At 42.3% G+C, this 21,129-nt stretch overlaps 1 protein-coding gene across 6 annotated transcripts in view; it reads left to right on the top strand.

Annotated features, from left to right (window-relative positions):
• The window catches only part of LOC111254383 (uncharacterized), a 45,928-nt gene extending 32,435 nt beyond the window's left edge, over positions 1-13,493 (top strand). The window contains exons 1-4 of one of the 6 annotated variants that reach the window (XR_015316623.1): positions 5,243-6,107; positions 6,400-6,519; positions 8,199-8,571; positions 12,694-13,493. Coding sequence is in view for 2 of the 6 variants with exons in the window: in XM_086974378.1 (XP_086830504.1) it covers positions 5,958-6,107; positions 6,400-6,480; positions 8,199-8,309 (342 nt within the window). In the remaining 4 variants the exon portion in view is untranslated. The other 5 variants (XM_086974378.1, XR_015316625.1, XR_015316624.1 and 2 more) reach the window with 5 other exon arrangements.
• The last annotated feature ends 7,636 nt before the right edge of the window (positions 13,494-21,129 follow it).

Here is a 21,129-nt window from a genome sequence, read left to right as displayed (position 1 = left end):
TTATAAGCTATCATTTATTTCCATAAAATAAACGGTTGTTTCCTGTGGTGATCAGATTCGAGGGTATCTTAGGTCATTCATCTTTTACGAAAACAGTCAGTTATACATAGGTTGACATAAAATTGATCTCTATTTCGTACATCACGCTGTTTACTATATATGATCTAGGCTTGACTTCTTTTAGACCAGATATTGTGCGAAATCTTCGAATGGTATTACGCTACATGCATGTCCACGCGTCTTCCCTTGAAATCAAAATTTTTCAAGGAGCCGTTAAAACGACGTAATGGCCTTTTGATGACCTCTTGGCTCACGAAAAATGAGGGAGGTACGGGTCTCAACAGGCAGTGAGCAGTAGAAAGTGTTATTGGTGTCGTTTTTTCGCATAACGAAGGTCAATAAGGGGCAACGAAACCATAGAGACATGCAGGATTTTGGATGGTCGCAGCGATTGTAATGCACCGACTACCACAAAATGCATTACAGCCACTATGCGCTTCACGTGTGGACTAATCATGAAGCTCTGCAGCAGATTAAATCATTATCTGAGGTTTATATCTGGCTATTGTTTAATCCCAAGAATACATTTCCTCTCTACTTTCTCTTGCGTGATATTATCGAGGTCATAGGATTAGGATTTTCTTTGACAATTTGAAAGAAAATTCAAATTAGCTTTTTATGTGTCCTCGAAAGCATTGAATTATAATGGGCTCTGTAATACCTTTGTTTTTTTTTATTAATCCGAACTCAAGAAAGAATAATTCTGTATCCTTTAAAGTACCATAGTGAACAGCTTAACATGTTGCATATTCATAGTTATTTTTGCGATGTAGTTTGGCGAAATCCTAATGGATGAGAACAAAGCTGGATTTAATAAATATGAGTTCCATGTAGAAGTCTCGTAATTATGGCTCACTCTGTACACTGTTGGGGATATCTGCTGCGGATTTTCTTTGTCTATCACCTGACACTGTCGCTATAAGAAGACCCATTCTAAAGAACCATCTACCTTCCATAATTAGAATGTCCTTAGAGAATACTTTAGAAGCTAGCGGAATATCGAAGGTCATATACCTCCGCGAGCTGAAAAGACCAACGCACAAAAATCAACTTCTGTTGGGGAAACTACCTGGACGAAAGCATGAAGGCAAGCCTTGTGCAGTAGTTATCGGCTAACTAGCATTGAACGGGATCGGCGTGGTTACACAGTGGCTCCCTCCCTCGCGCGGTTCTTTTCGAAACGTTGCGGCAGGTATTATTTTGAATATACTGAATATTTGTAAGGTGAAACAGATGTAATCGAGATTTTTAATCTTTATATATATACAGATTGATTATGCTTTTCCCGATCAACCCTTCGTGTCCTGAAATCGCTGATACGAACCTTGTGGAAAACACAGGAGTGTCATTTCCACGTACGGAATGTGCTACTGTCTCATTACTGTGTAGTTGCAGGATCTCTTGTCCTTCTCAGGGTGTAAATCAATGATTATAAATCTGGTTCTGTGTTCTGCATTACAAATCAATTTGCTTATAAAGAAGAAAGTGAATAACAGAGTATTTAAAGAACGACACAAACGTTAGTGCATTATCATGATATTTTTTTTGTAGCTTGATAAGATAATAACCAACTACTTTTAAACGGCACAAAATAGCCTCTGACAGTGCTACGAAACGAAGCTCTTTGGCCGCTGGCCTACGTTTGGCATGGCCCTTCAGTATATCCATAAACCCATTTTCTTAATAGTGGTTCTGGATTATTAAATCTCTGTTGCTGAGGTGAAGATTTCATAATCGAGTTTCTGATGTTTGATCTTAAACAAAAAATTATAGACATAAACGCTAAATAACGGCTTGGCGGCTAGAGTGTAGAAGATGATGACAGTATGGACTTTCAGTCTGCATCGAAAATTTCACATATCTCAAGTAGATAGATTAGGTCCGATACATATATTTACGGTTTGAATGCTGATAGAATTTGTCTGAAGTATACGCAAGTGTAATAATGTATTTAAAAACTTCAGTCAAGGGATTTTCATATTTGTTTTGTTTTGACATCGAAGTTTTTCATTTAATATGAATCTGAGTCCAAACATTACGTTCAGCCACGTAGCTAAGGTACGTTAGATACGTTTATCGTATCTATCTATCTATCCATCTATCTGTCATTGTTGAGAAAAGTATTCGTAGAGAAATAGGCATATTTCACGAATATACGCATGTATAGCTAAAGAATTAAGGGGTGTTTTTCCTTCAATGCATTTACCTTTCCAGGGTATGCACATGTACTTGCACAATGTACGTACATCTGCGTGACTCTACGAAGCCAGTAATTGTTTCCTTTTACTGAGTACAGCAGGATTCGATGAAGGATTTTTTATGCCTCGTCTTCACTTTCAGTGGATTTATGACTCGCTACGATTATCACTTACAACCATGCGATGCCTTGTGACTATCGTGATGACACTCTCGTCGTCATCGTTGTTGTTGTTGTTGCCATTGGGATTATAGCGTTCATTGAATACGTCTGCATAATATATTCCTAGTCAATAGGCGGTAGCAAATACTAACTTGGCACAACTCAACTGAGGATTGCCGCTGCCATACGTGTGCGGCCCTACCGGCAGATACCTCGTTGCAGTAATAGTTGCCGTATCTGTAGCAACGGTCATAACACAGAAGACAACGAGTGGGACAATGAGAGACGGAAGGTGAGCTCACGGAAGGAGGGCGGTATTCGAATTACAGACGAGGAGCTTTTAGCAGGACGCTATGCTACCAGCAACAATGGGAACAGCAGACCTAGCTAGCGACAGGGTAGCTGCAGCGGCAAAATGATTCCAACGAGCACGCGTTTGCAGGTCGCGTCAACTGTCGACCGACTGAGAGCTAGCCCCGTCGCTGCTGGTCGTAAGCGGAAATGAGGAGCCGACATATGTCATCCGCGGCATGACATGAACGTTCACATACAGACCACTTACATAGATACAGGCGCAGGCGTGTACACTTTCAGGGTCACAGCAGGATTGCTTGATAAAGCACAAACAAGCAGGCAGACCAGTAAACAGTTACAGCAAACTTTTCCATATAGTTATAGTAGTAGGGAAGCAAACACATCCATCCGGTAACAACATAAAAAGAAGAAGAAAAGGAGAGCAAATGAGAAAAGGATAGTAGGCCCAGGTCGTTGGTTTTTGGTTGGCGGCCGCCGTGATGGATCTAGGACCGAACGGAACAGGCTCTGAGCGGCGCGGCTGGGCGTTGCGCTAGGGCCGGCAAGCCATGCTACAGCTACGTAGCAACAATAACAGCAACGACGCAAGAACTTCTGGCAGTAACGGAAAAATAGGTAAGCGTTGCTGACGAAATCAGGAAAAATCACGTCGCTAAGATGTTGCAACAACAGATGCCATGCTGGAATAATGCAGTGTTTGGCAAATGGGTAACTTGGGCCAGTCTGACTAACTAGTAGATGGTATTAACAATCGAAACAATGATCTAAGTACAATCAATTACAGATCTGTATAGAACCTGATTTTCGAAGTAATGCTTAGTAATCTTCTATCTTCTGAAACTAATTTATGTTTGTAGCAACGCAAACTATTCATTTTTAAACTTCATTGATGTTAGAAATCTTTACTTTTAAATTCGACAGGAGTTCTCTTAAACCCTTATTAATTATACCTATATTACAGCGATAAAAACTCTCAAACAGGACAAAACGCAAACTCATCAAAAAATATGGATGCGGTCACAGACGTTTGCGCCATTGTTTGTCTTCCTCTGGCTTTTGTTGGAACAATGCTCTCAACGTGAGCGTACTAGGTATGCCACCAATTCGTTGCCTGTTACGGACGAAAGGACTGGAACTGAAGAACTCTTGCACCGATGCAGAGCATCCTATCGTCTTTTCCCTTTCAAGTCCTGCTTTTCAACTGTTTGCAGCCGTTAAGGTTAAACTCTCATTAGCAACGTACACGCGATACCACGAATAGGACCAACCGAGAATCTGTTGGCCATCGATTAAGAGAAATTGAGAAAGAGAACAACATGACCTGTACGTCAAGGCTTGAGGTGCCAGCATAGAGGCACCCGTAATTCGTCGTGTTGAGTTTACAGCAAGCCGGTCGGGCCTTCTGACGAAATATCTAGTCCGATCGCTGACTGAGAGACTGGCTGGTTGAGGAACCCAGGATGCATACGTCGTCTCAATAGGACAGCAACTTTGTTGGTAACAACAACGGTAAGAACAGTAGCGATGCTTAGAAAAAAGGCAACAAATAGTCGACGACTCCTAGGACGAACAGGCTTCGTTCTTCAGCCGTAGCTGTCAATGAATGCTTTGATTTACTAACTGTAACATTATAACCGCTTTACACGCTACACCGACCAGGGGCGTAGACGAGTGTCCAGAAACAGATTCGGCTTTCGGCCGGAGCATGAAGAATAACATAGAAGGACAGCGCGAGCCGGGCTGTAACACGCCGTTCGCACGAGAGGTTCCCGGTTTTCGGTTACCCTGCCAGTCTCCTTCTTTGTGTTTTTGTCTTACACAAAGAAAGTCATAGGAAGTGGATGTTCATGTGTGACACGTTTAGACTACCATTACTACCCCATTTGGAAATGCCGCTAGTTAGGGAGCTTGTGAGATTAATCTGGCACGGATCAAGGGATTACCTTGCCGATCAGCTGGTGCAGTAAGATCACTTTTCCGGACGGCACTCGGAGTATAGTTTCACAGATAAGAGCGTGTGTGTGTGTGTGTGTGTATGGAATATGAAGTCTGGTGCGATAAGGTGACGAGTTATTCGTGTTGTTTGTATTGGACAAATAATTTATTAGACGGACGCCAGATAAATCGAAAAGTTGAAACACACGCGTGCAGTTGTTTTTGTTATATTGTACTGAAACCAGCGCTGTGACATCGCACAAAATCATACTCCTATAGAAAGGTTCTTTGCTGAAACTCCACATAAAATTTGGTCTCCTTCAATGTAATACATATCATTATAGAATAATAGCAAGGTTTCTTGCTATCGTTCGATTTTTTTCATATGGTATTAAATAATTCCTTTCCTCGTCATAGCTAATGGACTCGTCTGACGTTAGATCAAGCATCGATAGCAAATGACACCAGCTCGAACGAGGTGCACAGCAAAACGCAATAGCGGGGATACCCAGGTCAGGGCAGCTCTAGTCAGCAAAAGAACTGCGTCTTGCTGGAATAGAAAAGGTAAGGAAATCATGATCAGCCTTAAAAAGATCTGAGGTAAAATGGAGACCACCAGCTATCGGGGAAAGGAAGTCAGCTATTATTACTCATGTTAGCTTTGTATGTACGTGGTTTGCGTATTTGTATGTGGCTATTAACGTAGGTGTAGAAACATTTGTGCTTTGGGCGATGGGCAAGTAGGATTCAAGAACTCGAGTGTTAGATTGATAACGGGGTCACCGCATAAATTTATGGAGTCACCGACGAACGTCACACCACCGATGATAAAGCCTGTGGCAAGCAAGGCCGTGCTGCTTGTTGCTAATAATACGAAAGCCCAAGCAATGACTCAGAGTTGACTCGAACGTGGTCAACCCCGTGCAGATTCAATCACAAGACATATGTAAAAGGAATGAATAGCAGGGGGCACTTTATAGGAGGATGAATGTGCACGAAGGACTGAACGTAAAAATGACATTCTTATAGGAGGCACTAGTCGATATTCGATTATGTTAGTGCTAACAACGTGGAAATAAATCAGTGGAAAACACTGTCAGCGTAAAATGGTATCCTAAACAAAATCTTAGTGTAACCGTTCGAAGCTATACGGGTCGGGGTGCCAAAGTAATGTGGTAGTCCGGGACAAAGAGCTTTGTGTTGCGAAACTGTGTGCATACGGAATAACGGTGTAGTTGATGCGTAGTTTGACCCCTTCTTATGCTGCGACGGCGAAGAGGCAGACCGCATGTTTAAAACCATAGGTGTCATAGGAACGCGATCCTCAGCTGAAACTTTAACTTGTCAAGTCTTATTAGAGTTATTAACATCAGCACGTTTGATCATCACGAATATTGCTACCCTTCTTACCTGTAATATATATAGGAAACGGGTCATGGTAAGTGAGAATATTGAATCTGCAGAAATAAAAAGTAAAAGAAATAAAAGAAAATATCTTAAATAATGCCCCATGCTGACTCCAACTACGCTATTTCAGCGATATAGAGAGATTTCGATTAATAAAAAGAGCAACGTTTGTACGATACGCAAGTTTTGTATCTGTATCAATGGACCAAAAGCCTATCTAACATAGCTATGATTAAGACTTGTTTCAGAAACTATCCAGCTACAAGTTGTATGTTTGCTACTGACATCATTTGTGATTTGCCTTAAAATGTATTATATTCCAGGCGTCGCTGGCCGCAGCCGTTCGTCCACTACACAGTGATTATAAATATAGTGAAATTCAAGCGAGCACAATCGTTGGACTCGTAGGTAGATTTAAAGATGATCGTATGTAGATGGATCTCGTAAGTTGTTTGCTCTCAAGTTACTGTCTCATGCTTTCCCGTTCCTTCTTAAAAAGGTTAATGTAAGATTTACTGCCGCTTTCCTGCACACGTAACTAGTGTAATATTAGTAGCACCTACATAGTGTTCGTAACTTTTTACGTTTGGCCGTTCTGGCTCCGTGCCTACCTAGAAAATCGAATCGACAGTTACCGGGGCTGAGTTTTGTGGGTTTTGTGGACGTATAGTCCACAGTTGAGGTGGCACCAAAAAAAGGGGGCATAACAGACGGCAGGTTGATCGAGCGGCAAACGGAAATTACCTTTATGGCTTTCTAAACACGCCCATGACAGCCAGCCTGTCGTCCAGCCGTTGGCCGGCTAATCAGCGAACCTAATGAGAACGCTAATAGATGAAAGTGTATTTTTCACACGACTTCTGGTAGACAAGCTCCCCTTTGCCGCCGCTCTTGGTCACCGTTAGTATTATCGTTATTTGGCATTTCTAAAAACAACGGCGACCTGAAAAGCGACCAGTAAGTTGTTTGGCTGAGCAAAAGAAGGCTGCCCATCCCTCAGGTAGACAGGGCATGTTTGGTCCACCGAAAGCAGACTAACTACCAGTAACGCAATAACACTTAGTCTACGATAAGTGCATGAAAATACCATTGATCATTTCATTACATAGGATAAATAAAAAGTCACTGCGTAATCTGTCTGGGACAAGTTAATGCAAATTTTCTGTGGATCATTAATCACTTGAACTTCGCTATATATAGGATACTTTTAAGCGCATACATAAACTGTCCTCTTTATTTGTCAAGGTTGGCTCGCAACGGCGATAAGAATGGCAAGGGCAATCGAATTAGAGTGAATAACATTGTATATATCATACAATAAGCTATTGCGTCACACTTTACCATCGTTACGTTTCAACACGGCAGTATATTCTAAATACGTATTACGACATCTATTCATCAAACATGGCAATTTAGGAGAAAACGTTCTCATCATTACTTTCGACAACGTTGACGTAAGCTAGTTGAACGAAATCATTATAATTATAGACGTTACTGTCATTTTGCGAAAGTTCGCCACGTCTACTGAATGTACAAGATCATTAGCGATAAGTTAATGCAAGTAAATATAATCTGTTCATTGCGGTGGGCGAACCACCAAACTGTATTCGGCAATCGGCGGCAGTCTACGCAGTATTTTTCGGTAAAGAACGGCCCACGGCTCTGAGCAAACCTTTCTACCGCTTTAAGCAAACGAGCGAGGATCACGTAGCTCCAACCAACCTTTTGTCGAGCAGTGGCCACACAGCTCCCCTATGTCGTCTAGGTTGTGGAAAGCAAATCAGAGAAATGTATATTTTTAGCAGCAAATACCTTTCGTTTTCTGCGTTTGCCTTGCTTGCCTGTCATACAGTGGACACCATGGAAACATCGCGACCGCCACCACCTAGGCTACTCTCTCCCTTGAGAAAATACAGAGCCTAGAGTGTGTCCTGCCCTATCCAAATTCTTATTTTCTCTTTGGATGATTGCCTTCTTTTGCCGTCGTTGCTACCGATTGGTTGCAGTAGTCCTGAAATCTCATTTCCACATCGCCCTTATATGTGTCTAAATAGTCTATCTATTACGGAGCGGAGTTAGTGGTTTGAGCAGTTATCTATGATCGTGGCGTTCTTCATTCCAGAGACCCGCGTCTCCGTTCCCGTTTGGCCGGATCTTTCAGGCAGTATCCAACAAAGGAGGCCCAAGCAGGGTTGTACCAGGCTGCGCTGATATCTACCTGCAACAAAAGTGAGACTGGAGTCCACCGACCGGAGAAATCAACTGGGACGGGATGTACCTTCATTGTATAATGAACGTCTTGCGTGCGGATTCTTTTCCACTGCGGCCATCGTACTCTTATCCAGAACCAAATACAGAACGATGATGGTTGTAAGCTCGACAGCCGTTTGAAGCCCGCTACCGGTGCAGACAAGGGGCGATACAAAAAAAATAGATGGATATTGCAGCAAAGAAACATTCTTGTGTGCGTCCTTCGTCCCACGACGCTTCAATTGGTCAGTAAACGAATACAGCAGCGGCAGGAATTAGTACACGATGGTAGACGTAATAGGTTCGCCTAGTAATACTGCACTACCTGTCATGCTTAGCAGTCTGGTGTTAGGGACGGGATAGATACGCATAACGATTTGCACACGACACATCTTTATAGAAATTTCTCTTTTCAACAGAACAAGTATCACGCACTAGGCCACGTGCGACAAAAAAATATAGTTAGAAAGAAATATGTTGTGCCAATTATACTTTCTGTCATAGCAATAACAATAATTTCTGTCACTAGAACTACAAATAGCGGCATTCTAATAGCTGTTAACACAATATTAGCATTTATAATGTGCGTAATTATAACTATGGTTTTGACGATAGCGATTAGACGTAACTTTTCAAAATTCGCGCGCTGCTTTCTTTTTGTTTATGTTTAAATACATTCAGAATCAAAAATTAACGCGGGTTTCGTTAGTTACTTGAACGTTCGATGAGCCCACAGGGTGCGAGAGGATTGACGTACGTGTATTTAAATTTGAAGTGACGCCAATCGTACCCTTTTGACATCTATATATGTTCGTTAGGATCACTTTTATGTAAACAAGGCTGATAAACTTTGTCGAGAATTAATTTTCTTTTCAGTTGTCGTTTTTCACTCTACTTTGATGAGCGCAACTGCTAGAGTCCAGAACCCTTCGTGGTGTGTCCTTTGGAAATTGTATCTATCTATCTATTTATGCCCGTAGATAGTATTTAGCATTTGCTACTTTCGCGTTTGAGCGTTTTCACTCAGTCATCAATCTTTGCCTACCTTGCCGTCATCTTTATTTAGCTTTAAGGGAAAATGAGCAGCAGCTAGTGCCCGAAATAAGAACTCGGAGCAGACTTGATTGGACACGAATAGTTTTTATTTTTCCCTTGACTTACTGGGATTCCTATCTGCTTATTTCTGTTAGCTCCCTCGACCTTCTCGAGCAATCCGGCTCAGCTGCCCGGAACAGCTTCAGCAGTAGGAGGAGCATATTCGCGGTAATCAGAGCAGGTGACAGCAGGTTACCGTTCGACCATCACAAGCTTTGGTGGCGGACGCAACCTCTGGCTACTGCGTGGTCCCGCGGCCAGCGGGCCTTTGATCAGTCGAGTGGATTGCCCATTTCGACGTTTTTTCAGTATACTTTTTCCATGTCTCTTTGCTTCGGTGCGCTTCGCTCGTCTTGGCCATTCTGCCTCGGCGTTCGTTGTCTGCTCCTCGTGTCCGGTACTACTCGGTGCCTTCGAAGCTCCTAGTCTCTTTTTGGGAGGCCTTTACGCGTGTCCGCTTTCCGTCTTCCCACCAAAGACTTCTATCAGCGGTCTTTCAACGGTGGTGTTATTTTTGCAGTTAATGTCAGCTACAACTGCCAAAATCAATTCACTCTAAGAGACACAAACGGACTAACACGCATTGACTCGGTCGACAAGCGTTTCGAAACAAGTCAGGCTCGCAGGATAATATAGAGTATTCAGCAGACTTAACCTATGTCACAGCATAGAAGAAACGGGGGCTGCTGCCATGTACTGTATGAAAGACAAGTATAAGGCAGGCCGTAGAGGCAGCATTGGCTGCGTTCACCAGCAGATGCATCCGCACGGCGCTAACATCCACAGCAGGGAAGTGTCAATAAGTGCTTTTCATGTGCTTCTTGCTGTTGATGTTCGCTGTGCACTCGATATAATGGGCTGTGGCGGCTCATGGCGGTGTACGTATGTGTGCACATCCATATAGGCAACAGTATGGCTGAGATCATAAGGCCGGCCCCAGCAATACAGGATGTTGTATCATGTCGCGACTGATACACTGGAGCTGTAGATATAAAGCGAGATTGCTAGCTTGTGGAATCGAAAAAATAGATTTGTACGCTGCTTATATGGGAGAAGGGACGCTGTACGCTACGTGTGGTCGTGGCTGCGAGCAGGCTAGACTCGCGGCCCAATAGGGCAAAGCGTGTAGCCTGAAGAGCGGGATGAACAGGGGTTGGTCAGTCAGTGACTCGGCAATAACGTTGAGACGTCGGATCCTGCTGTTGCTTCTCACAGGTTAGGCATTGTGTGGGTTGTGCTCTGTTGGGGGTTGAAGTAGCGGTGGCCACTAGTGAGAAAATCGCAGAAAACATGGCGAACGGTGGAATTGTGCTGACTTCGGTTGAGTGTCTGAAAGAGTAGCAGTGAACAGTATGAGAGGAGTGAGTAAGCGACCGACGCGGTTCGGCGGAATGGCCGTAGACGGTGGCTGGCGGTGTATTGACACAAAAATATTCATAAAAGTCGGATTACCCTCGTTTGGGGAGCTTTCCTTCCCAAGCGCAATGCACGGATCCGGTCGTCCAGCAATTGCTCGCTCCTCTCGAAAGTACTCAGCCTCTTAGAAAGGTGGCGGCAACCGATTCAGCACCGGCAAGGCGCAAACTAAGGCGACGGTGCGAAGTGTCGGCGTAGCTATTCGAAACAACGTTTCGAGTATCTCCACGCCGACTAGGTTTTTCCATTCTCTCCTTAGCCCCTCTTTCGTTCTCACCTCCTCTCTCAGCCTCGCTGCATCTATCTCGACTAGGGACAGCCAGGGAACTTTGCCGGAGCCGGCACGAACCACTGTCACAGCTTCTACTGAAAGCTGGTTGGCTTCGAAGTCGCGAGCAGCGTCGGCTGCAGTGCGAGTACCAAGCACAATTTCGCCGTGACTTTCATCCCTTTCATTCTTATGCGCTTCCGCTTTCAAGGAGAGGGGGGGGGGGGGTAGTGCGAGCTCAAGTGTCCATGAAGGGGCACAATATTTCCAGATTATCCAGCCCGCACTGAATTCCCTACTCTCACTTGCCTTGTCATCGCTAACCACCGCCAGCCGGAGCCATTCGCGGCAGTCACCCACGACCTGGCGAACTCCGGAGTCTTAGGGTACTTCGTGCTCTCACGGCGTACTGAACACACTAGGCAGTTTAGACGGGCTAGGAAGCTGAGTAGCCTTAGTTAGTACTTGCAGCTCTATCTCACCTGAATTTTTCCACGTTACTCTGTATCTATGCTGCAGGAGGCGACTGCTCCGATCCCTTTCTTCTTCCGCTCCCTTTCTTCCGCCCTACTGCCAACAAGAGCCCACTGTAACCATTGACGGTGTCCGAGCCAGAAGGGTCCAATCAGCACCGGAACCGAAGTGTGTTTGAATCGTAACAAGGCGCAGGCGGTGGCTAGTTGATGCCACCGGTTTGAAGGAGTTTCAGTTCCTGTGCCCAACACACACAGGGTCAGAGAGCTTCAGACGGTAAATTGGATTACAATTTGCCATTGCATCCATACACATTCATATATATTATATTTCGACATATAAGTACACAGCATTCAAAAGGGTAAATTGAGCCTAACAGTAGCTATAGTTCGACCCGCGATCATGTGAGCTTTAGATACAACTTCTAACAACGTAGTAGGGATTGTTTCTTTGGCAAGGGCATGATTCGACTGACCTGAGTCAGATAATGTTCATATACTCTTTTTATTGCTTGAAAATTAAAACGGACGCTTTCGACATTTTCTTAAAGGCGCGTCTAAGCATTAGCTCGACAAGGATGTTTGCTGTTTTGCTGATTGTCGATATATCTTTGTCGGTCAAACGCTCACTACAGTTGAAATAATGTCGCTTCGATTTGAGATGTTGGGTTAAAATTTAAAAAATAAGTATACTGAATGCTATAAAGTAAAAAAAAAAAAAAACATAAAAATCCAAAAAAAAGCTGCTAAAATAGAAATATCACACGTGTGACGGGTTGCCCATTAATGAGAATTCCGATCGATAGTGCTCCGCTAGAATCAAAGGTAACATTGTAGATCCAAAAAATGTATTGCACTCGTATTATTAGATGATCCCATGTCCTGCAATTATAGCGTGCTTACCACCCGTTGCTGGATAAACTTGCTGGATTGCTTTCATCGTTCTTTAGCATTGGCTTCCCAAACTCGTCCCATTTCTATCCGTCCATCTGACATATTGATCTGTTGACTTCCAATCAAAATGACGAGATGTTGTGCCGGCAATAAATTGATGAGAATAGTACTTAATACCTGAACATCAGCTGATTCATATGATATGTTGGTCCGTCTTTCAGGCAATATCTAATACCAGTGATGTATTGATGATCAACGTTGCCAAGCGCTCGAAGCTCTCAATACACTCAGCCGACTACGGTTTTCCAGACATGAGCATCGTATTTAATTCGAGTATTTTTCACTGCAAGTATCTTCACTACTCTACGTATTGGCCATTCGTCCGTTTACCAACTAAAGCAACTCAACAGGACCTTATAGAGCGGAAGACTCGTGTTGCATAAAATTAACGTTATTTATAGGACAAACATATCTTGCAGCACTGTGTAGGACAGGGTGACGATGTGTTGAGTGGTCTCCGCGGCGCTCGTGATAGACCCACCCAAATCGCTACAAGCACCGAGTCATGCTGCTCATCAGATCGTAACTGTTAGTATCCAAACAGTCAAGGGGAAATTTGCAGACTGTGAACTCTATCGGCATTTTGGCCGTTCACACAGTACTCAATTACTAAAATAAAGTCTGTAATAATTGTAAAAATCTGTTATCTGCATATGATGATTTTCTTTTAAGCAGACTAGTTTTTGCCCGAAACGGCACAGCAAGTCGTCAGTGACATAAATCCAATACCCCACAGTCTTGATTCAATAGGCTATTGTGTATAGAAAAAAAGAGCATTAGCCCGCATTGAGCGCACTGATTATGTGGATACAGAATACAGCCCCGTTAGCGGTTCAACCTGCACACATAGACGCGAAAGCGCCCTGTTTTCTTCAACGTTAATATTTCGGTAACGTCTGAGGAAGATCTCATGGGTTCTGTGGCAGACCCCTAAATAAAAACATAAGATAACTACTACACACGGATGTAATGCTAACGCGTCGTTTTTTTTCTATCAGAAAAGAATAATTTTCTCTATCTGTGAAATCTATCAGCAGAAGGAATGCCTTTAAATTTTAGTGGCTGTAGCGAATTAAGTTATATGATCTAAGCTCTGAAACCACCTTGGACTTCCACGTAACGTACGTTAATGTATTCTCCACTATCTTAATAGAGAATCTCTAGTGTTTACCAGCTTGCGCACGTTATACAAAGAAAAAAATCAAACCACATGCTTTCATTCACATATAAGGAGACAGAATATGTATGTGTAAATACTTGTCTTCCCGAAAAGGCCCACTCTGTTTGCTGTTTTGTGGGCCGCAATCGAAAAGCCTCGATCGTTTTCGCTCTGCTGTTTTCCACCGGTGAGCGAAGCTTTCATGATATCGTCTGCTCAAACGCAGTCATGCCTTGCAACTTCGAAAACACTTTCTCACATCCTCTTTCACAGGTCATGAAATCGAAAAGATGGAGTTGCCCAGCCTCAAAACTTCCAACCTTCAAGGTTACAGAGGAGGATAAAGGCAATAATCTTCTCTAGAGCATGATATACGTCCATCCAGACTTACCTGGTTGAACCTATGTTTTCCTCTCTGGTACCGGGGCTTTAAATGAAAAAGACAGGCGGGAGCGAAATGTGAAAATTTCGCGGTGGTCGGGGTGAAGCCAACTTAAGGGGGCGACATTCACTCATTGTCAGGTCGTCGGTACCCGATTGGCCCGGCCTGAAACATTATTTTCAATTCAAAAAGTCAACGATTGACCCCGATGCCTTTAGGCCGTAGCCAAGTGGTCGTAAGAGCAGGGATATGTCCAGACGTCGACTGCGATGTTCACATGTATTCATTTCTTGCATTCGAGCGAATAAGCGAAACGGAGGGTACCACGATGGAAAACGACGAGAAGGAACGTCGGTTTCTCGATGTATGACGACGAGCCAAAACGAGAGGTTGAAGTTCTCGGAAACCCTTCTGTTTTTTGAGCTTCCACTGGGTCATGCTATAATAGACAATGTCGGAGCAGTGTATTGTACGATGGCTGCAGGCCACACTTGTCTAGAAAAGGAATAAACGAAGGTAGTAAACAATCAAGTGGTAGAAAGGTTGGTTGCTGTGTATTATATTTCATTGTTGTCACTTTTGGGCTGGGACGAACAATCATGAAAGTACACGCTCCTACAACAACAATATATATTTATAGTATATCAACAAACTGATGACTAGGTTATATGATAATAGACGTCTTACTTACCAAACTTCTTGATAGGTCCAGCTGGGAGATAGAAAGCACGCCCTTGATGTTGGTAGGAAGACGGAATTTACGAATTATTTTCTCGCGTTGTTAGTAATCTATTCTTTTTATCATTATTTACTCGTAAGGTGTGAAGTAGAAACGAAGCTTGAAGTTTTAATAAGCCCATAAAAATATTCCATATAAAATTCCAGTTTCAATCTAAACCTACCAAACTAAGTTTGTCGAACTAACACTTTAAACATACATCGCGTTTACCCTCGTCTGAGATATTTTTTATCAAAAATTTTAATACGATACAATTTAACGATTCAGTTACATTTTGTACTAGATAAATATTTTGTTTTCGATTTCTACTGCGTATACATTTGGCAAAATTTCTATGAACGATTTTGTGATCTCAAGCTTCCTGCTGATGGCCAACGAAAGGGAGGGTAAGCCAAAAACGTGTAAATCACCACGTTTAATTCATTCATCAGCCAAATGAATCGGTAGGTTCTGTTTTTAACGAAATGTTACGATGCGCACTCTGTCACGTCTACGTCGGCGTGCTCAGTTATGCATGTACAGCGGGATTGCTGCTGATTTACCCGGGGCGGCACCTCGTCCGCTTTCGAGCTTCTAACCTATTTGCTTTTTTATGCAGACTTTTTTTTCAAGTTGCTAAGCTGACTGAGATAGTGAGAGGGGGCTCCACTGGTGTTATATAGCAGAAAGGAATAGTATGGGGTGCAAATGAAGCTTCAACGATAGGTGTATAGGTAAGCGACCCGTGTTGGCGTTGCCCAGCTGCTCAGATGGTGAGAGTAGCGCAAAAGCAGATTGGAGCTTATTTCGCCAGGGAAACAACTGCCCTTCACAAACGGTAGCCGCCTCACGCTGTAGCAATAGCTCGCTGGCTAAATCATATTGGATGCTAAACGTTAACGCGTACTCGGGTGCCTTCGGTGGACAAAAACGATGTTCTTGCCATAGCGCGACTGGTGTGAGATTTAAGTTTGGCTTGATTTGCCCATACAAACTATTCCATGCATTGTACTATTACTACGATTCAAATAGTAAAAAAGCTGGTGTCGCCGATGCCATGGGACTAGATCAAAGCCACTGGGGAATTAGGGGATTCCTAATCATCGCCGTAGGTATAATCCACTGGTAACGTTTCCCGCGGTTCCCAGAGAAGTGCTCCCAGTTGTAAGCTGACAGACGAGTTGTTATTTATAGGGCGTGGTCGGAAAACAGGGATTGCGACGCAAGAGGTTACCGAGCATAGTTAGCGAGATAAGTTCTACACGATAGCATATGGCAACAACGGGTCAGGGAAAAGCGGCGAACGAATTTGGTATCTGCTAGAGGAAAAACTAAACTCAGCAGCGATCTTAATCACGCAGAGTTCAGAGAGAACACCGCATCGGCCTGGGCGAAACAACGTTGATGAAATCTTGAAGCAACAACGATAGCAGTACAACAGAAGTAGTGCTTATCAGACAAAAACCGCTATACAAAGAAGTGTACTAATTGTAGCACAAGTGAGTTTAGATTGGGAGGGAAGATCCTGGTGGAGGCGAGGAACAAATACAAAGAAAAGACGCAGAAGGCTAAAAGCGAAACAAGAAGAACAATACATGAGAGAAGGTATGGACCGTGGGCTATGGCGACGGTAAAAGCAACAGCAGCTCTTATAATTAGAATTTAGATACATTTTAATATAGGGTACTTTTATAGTTTATGACCCACTTTGGTTCATAAAAATAAAACGTTATATTACGATGTCGTAGAAGTTCGACTAAAAGGTCAGTTTTAGCAAGTTTACTGAAAACTTATATGATGACAATATTATATTCGGGTGTCAGTAACGGCAATTTCTTACCTAACAAAAACACCGCAGTTAACTTCTAAGCTTACTACAAAAATAGTTTACTATACATCATCACTTCTTAATGATCTTCTGCCATCTTTCAACCAATTTATGCACTCCAAATGCTGCGCCAAAAGTTTTTCAATTTGGTGCTCTAGAACTTATCCAGCCAATTTCTCAAAAGCCTGCTCATTGTTTAAATTATTCTTATGAGTTTTATCAATAATAGCGAAAGGTAGAAATAAGCGGGAGATTCAGAAAAAATGGTGGCTATAAAAGAACCTCTTACACAAGTTCCTCTAGAGCGGTTATAATAGCCTGCCTCTATTATGGGTTTTTTTTTCTGCGATTTATTTAGTGCAACTTCGGTTGACCGTCTTATTGTTATGAGGTATTTTTTTTTGTACAAGATTCTTCTAATTCTAAAAAAATGAAAATCGTTACCGTTATAGAATTAAGATATGACTTAACACTGGAATCCGTTTTTTACTGCGCTGCATAATAAGTAGAATAATTATGATAATAGAAACCTGTCATTGTAGAAACCTGTGTATTGTTCACTTGCCATATGCTGAAGGACAAATAAAAGCGGTGTTTCTCGGCGCTTTTCACTCGGTTTGGGGAGCACTCAAGCTCTTTGTGTTTGAGAAAACCCTATAGATATAAGGTGCCTAATTGTCCCAGACCTTTTTGGGCAACTTCTTGATCTTAGCAAAAAGTGAAATAAGTTAGATGTCGGAGGTGGACTTTTTATTTTATCAGAAAAGGCTTTTGAAGCCTAAACTTGAGAAACGCTTTTTTCCGCCTACCAACGTTATAACGGACTTGAACGAATAGTGGCCACTCCCTAACAGTTTAGAAATAACCGAACAGTAGAGCGGCAAAAGGAGCAAGGAACATTTGAAAAAGTCCCACCGTTATTTATATTTTTACATCAAATAGATGTATGCAGCTGATTAGGAAAAGTTGAATTCGAACAGGCAGCTTATTTACTTTTTGTGGTCTTTCCTATATATATATATATATACACACGTTTGTCTAATACACGGAATGATTACTCACTCTGTTTTCGCATGTATTTGAGAACAACGAGTGTAAAACGACATTTTGTTGATTCAAGAAGCATCTAATGTAGTTCAATTTTCTTCTAATATTTACCGTTAGCGAGATATTAATTTATTAAAACTGCTATTTTTATCTTAATTTTGAAAATATTAAAAAATGCTTAAGATTTCGAAAAAAGTGTTAGTAATTTACCGCAAATTTAACAAATATCATTTTAGTATTGTTGAAATCCAAAGACTGACCAAGAGATTAAATTAAAAAAAGTGTCTTCTTCAAAAAATAGGTTGAGATGATCAAAATAAGTTATTTTAATAGACATGTTTAGTTAAGTGTGCCGAGAACTACTGGATAGGATTGTAGCGAAAGTTTTATGATGAACATAAGTTATGATACTCGAATATTGCCCACAAAAATTAAAAAAAAACTTTCAATTGCGTAGAACAAGCGCTGATAAATGAACGGTTGTATAGAACTGAATGGGTTTTACAACATTAAGTACCAAATGCTTATTAAGTGTCTTAATTGTTTTATTTTTCTAAACAGTGAGAGCATACTCAACCACTGTATTTATCGCCTTTTCGGTTGACCAATTGTGATGCTTGACTGATTTGACCAACGCTTTCGTGAAATTAAGCCCCAACAATTCTTAAGGTCTTAGCAGAACCCTGTCTTCCAGCTAATCTTCAGAGGCCATAATAGACCTGGGTTTTCATCTGTGTCAAACATTAACGCTATGTTTGTGATAGATTTTTGTCGGACATTTTTCCTAAAGCTACGCTGCCACACTCTGTGTGAAACAGACGACCGCTTGTTGTAGTACTCAACGCAGTAGAAATACCTAGGGCCACAGCTAGAGCTACTAGTTTTTTTCTAGTCAACTCTATATAAGAGTTTTTAGACGTCGTTTACAGAACGGCGTCCAAAGGCTTTGGCAGTAATAAAGCTGTCCTGCCTCCTGTTTTGGTGCTGCTGACCTGCAGGCTATTCGTGCTGCTTCTGATTCGGATACCGCTACTGACACGACGGAATGAGATATTTTATGAAGCAGATAAATTTAAACAGGGCTGCCTCTACCACAGTAAGTCAGTCAGTCAGTGGGAACACCAAGAGCGATGATGCTGACCCTTTACTGGCAGCGCTAGCGGCGGGGAAGCAATTCTATAAGCAGCAGTGAAGACTGACTATATTTTCCTACCACGTTGTGTACCCTTCATTCTTTATCTTCACTCGATCTCGTCGCGTTCTCGATGTTGCGGTTTCAAGCTCTCCGAGTTTGCGGTTAGCGCTACACGCAACGCCACGTGCATCGCCTCTTGATGGGCAATAGGCAGAAAGAGAAGGCGTTTAATGGCGACCTCAGTAGGAGTCTCGAATCGAATAGGCTCAATTTAGCCGAATGGCTTTATAGGTGCCTTGGCTGTTGTTGCTGGTCTGCGTTAGCGATCTGGTGGTACCAGCGGTGCAAATGGCAATAGCACAAGACACTGGTCTTGCCAAACGCTATGACAGTGCCGTTACAACGATACCTCGTCCGTCTAGCTTCACCCGCATCGGTCAGTATACATCGATCGATCTATCTTTCGCCTATTTTTACAATGAAGATCAAAAGGGAGAATGCCCAGCATAAAGTTTACAATGGACGAATCTAAATGAGAGGCAGCACCAATGGCGATATATAAAAATTGGTCTTTCCGTATAACTAACCAAAAGCTTGTGGTCTCTCTTACGACGTCAACCAGGTCCCTCGGACACGGTAAGGCCGAGTATCTGAGGCATGATTTAGGACCGCTCTCTCAACGAAAGCCGCCGGTTCTTTTGATTATGACGAGTAGCCCCTGAATCAGGACTTGGTAGTGGCCATCGCCGAATGGCCAGCCTTCAGGCCAAAGCCTGAAATTTCGATTATGTATATCTTTTTAAGATATATATCTACGTATGAAGCCACCTTTGACATGGTCATTGTTGATACCAAGAGTGCGCTATCGACTGCCGCGTTTCTTCGATATAAGCGCGCTGTTTTTGCTCGTCATATTTAAACGCTTTGATTGTGCATATTTTGTATAGAACAAACTGCTGTGAACCGTTTCATTGATACGTATCGACACTTCGCTTCCTTCTAGAGAATGAGATGAAATAGGGAGACTCAGGAAATATTCTGGGAAAATTATGATATGTTAGCGACATAGAAAAAATCGAACGGACGCAATGAAAGATTCGACTGTCAGCAAGGTTATTAGTCCCATTAAATTACCGCTAATTGTATTTGGTATACACTACTAGTACTACCACTACAAATTCTATTATTGCGTGCGAGTCATTGTTTTAAAGTAGATTTTACCCGGATTATTCCGTAATAGGGTGACACAGAAAAAGTATGTTTTTTTTTTACGTATAACATGCTAGTTTAACGTGTGCCACTTCTGAAATTGAAAACAGTAGCGATGAGGGTTCTATAGCTCTGGGTTACGATTGTAATCAAGTCTTGGAAGCAGATCACGAGCGAAGCCAACCCGCGCCAGCTTGTATATATCGTTGAGACAACAAACAAAGCTGTTCAATCCTTTCGGGAACGAACTAGAAGTCCACGTAAATTTCTATTTCTGAATTAGTCCTGCATTCATTGTAGATTTTCGACTGGAATAACCGGATATCTTCGTTCAGAGCCTCTTGACGTGACTGTAACGTATGTAACGTGAAGTACGTTATTGCAAGAATAAGAATGAAGTGTAGAAGTAACTACATGAAGGAACTCACATATTTGCCATGAAAAAAGTACGTTTTAGTTTGCATATACGTACTAAGCTAAGACGATGAGGACCCGTCAGTGGCCTTGCAGGAAGAAAAGCCTCTCCTGATTTAATTTTTCGATCAGTGGTTTATATTTGACAGTAGGCGTAGACACGCTTCGTTTCGCAATGAGCAAGAACCAGCCATCAGAAGTGTTGCTTGACCGCACTGTCAGACATACAACTTCTAACATCGAGATACAGAACAACTCGTTCGTGCAGCTAAGATAATCATGTAGTCGATTTGAAGTCTAGCGTTCTTCGATCTATATGTGTTTAGCCTGCTGACTGATATTACGGCTCCACGATGAGGCTGTAAATAATGTCTGCATAATGGTAAGCGCCATTTTATTTCTAAAAGTGATAAAGGCGTCTGCCTAGTTCTATCGCTGGGTGTCAGGCATAGCTCGATAGTTGTTAACAGAGTATGTGATGTCCCGTACGTGCAACTGCCTTTTCATGTGGCTAATCAGTTAAACAATTTTCTTTATGCGGTAGTACCGTAAACAAAATATAAGTGCTAGCTTAGCTTTCTTGGAACAAATTCATCCCTGCTAACTGACAGAATAAAAACAAAAGACTATCTCTATACATTGCCTACGCAAAAATGTAACTTTAATAGAATTGTTTTCAGTACGCAACTTCGCTGTGTTTAATTA

This window comes from Varroa destructor, unplaced genomic scaffold (assembly GCF_002443255.2).
Source record: "Varroa destructor unplaced genomic scaffold, Vdes_3.0 BEIS01000007.1, whole genome shotgun sequence".
In the NCBI taxonomy this organism is placed as follows: Eukaryota; Metazoa; Arthropoda; class Arachnida; order Mesostigmata; family Varroidae; genus Varroa; species Varroa destructor.
This window is presented reverse-complemented; position numbering and strand designations above follow the sequence as displayed.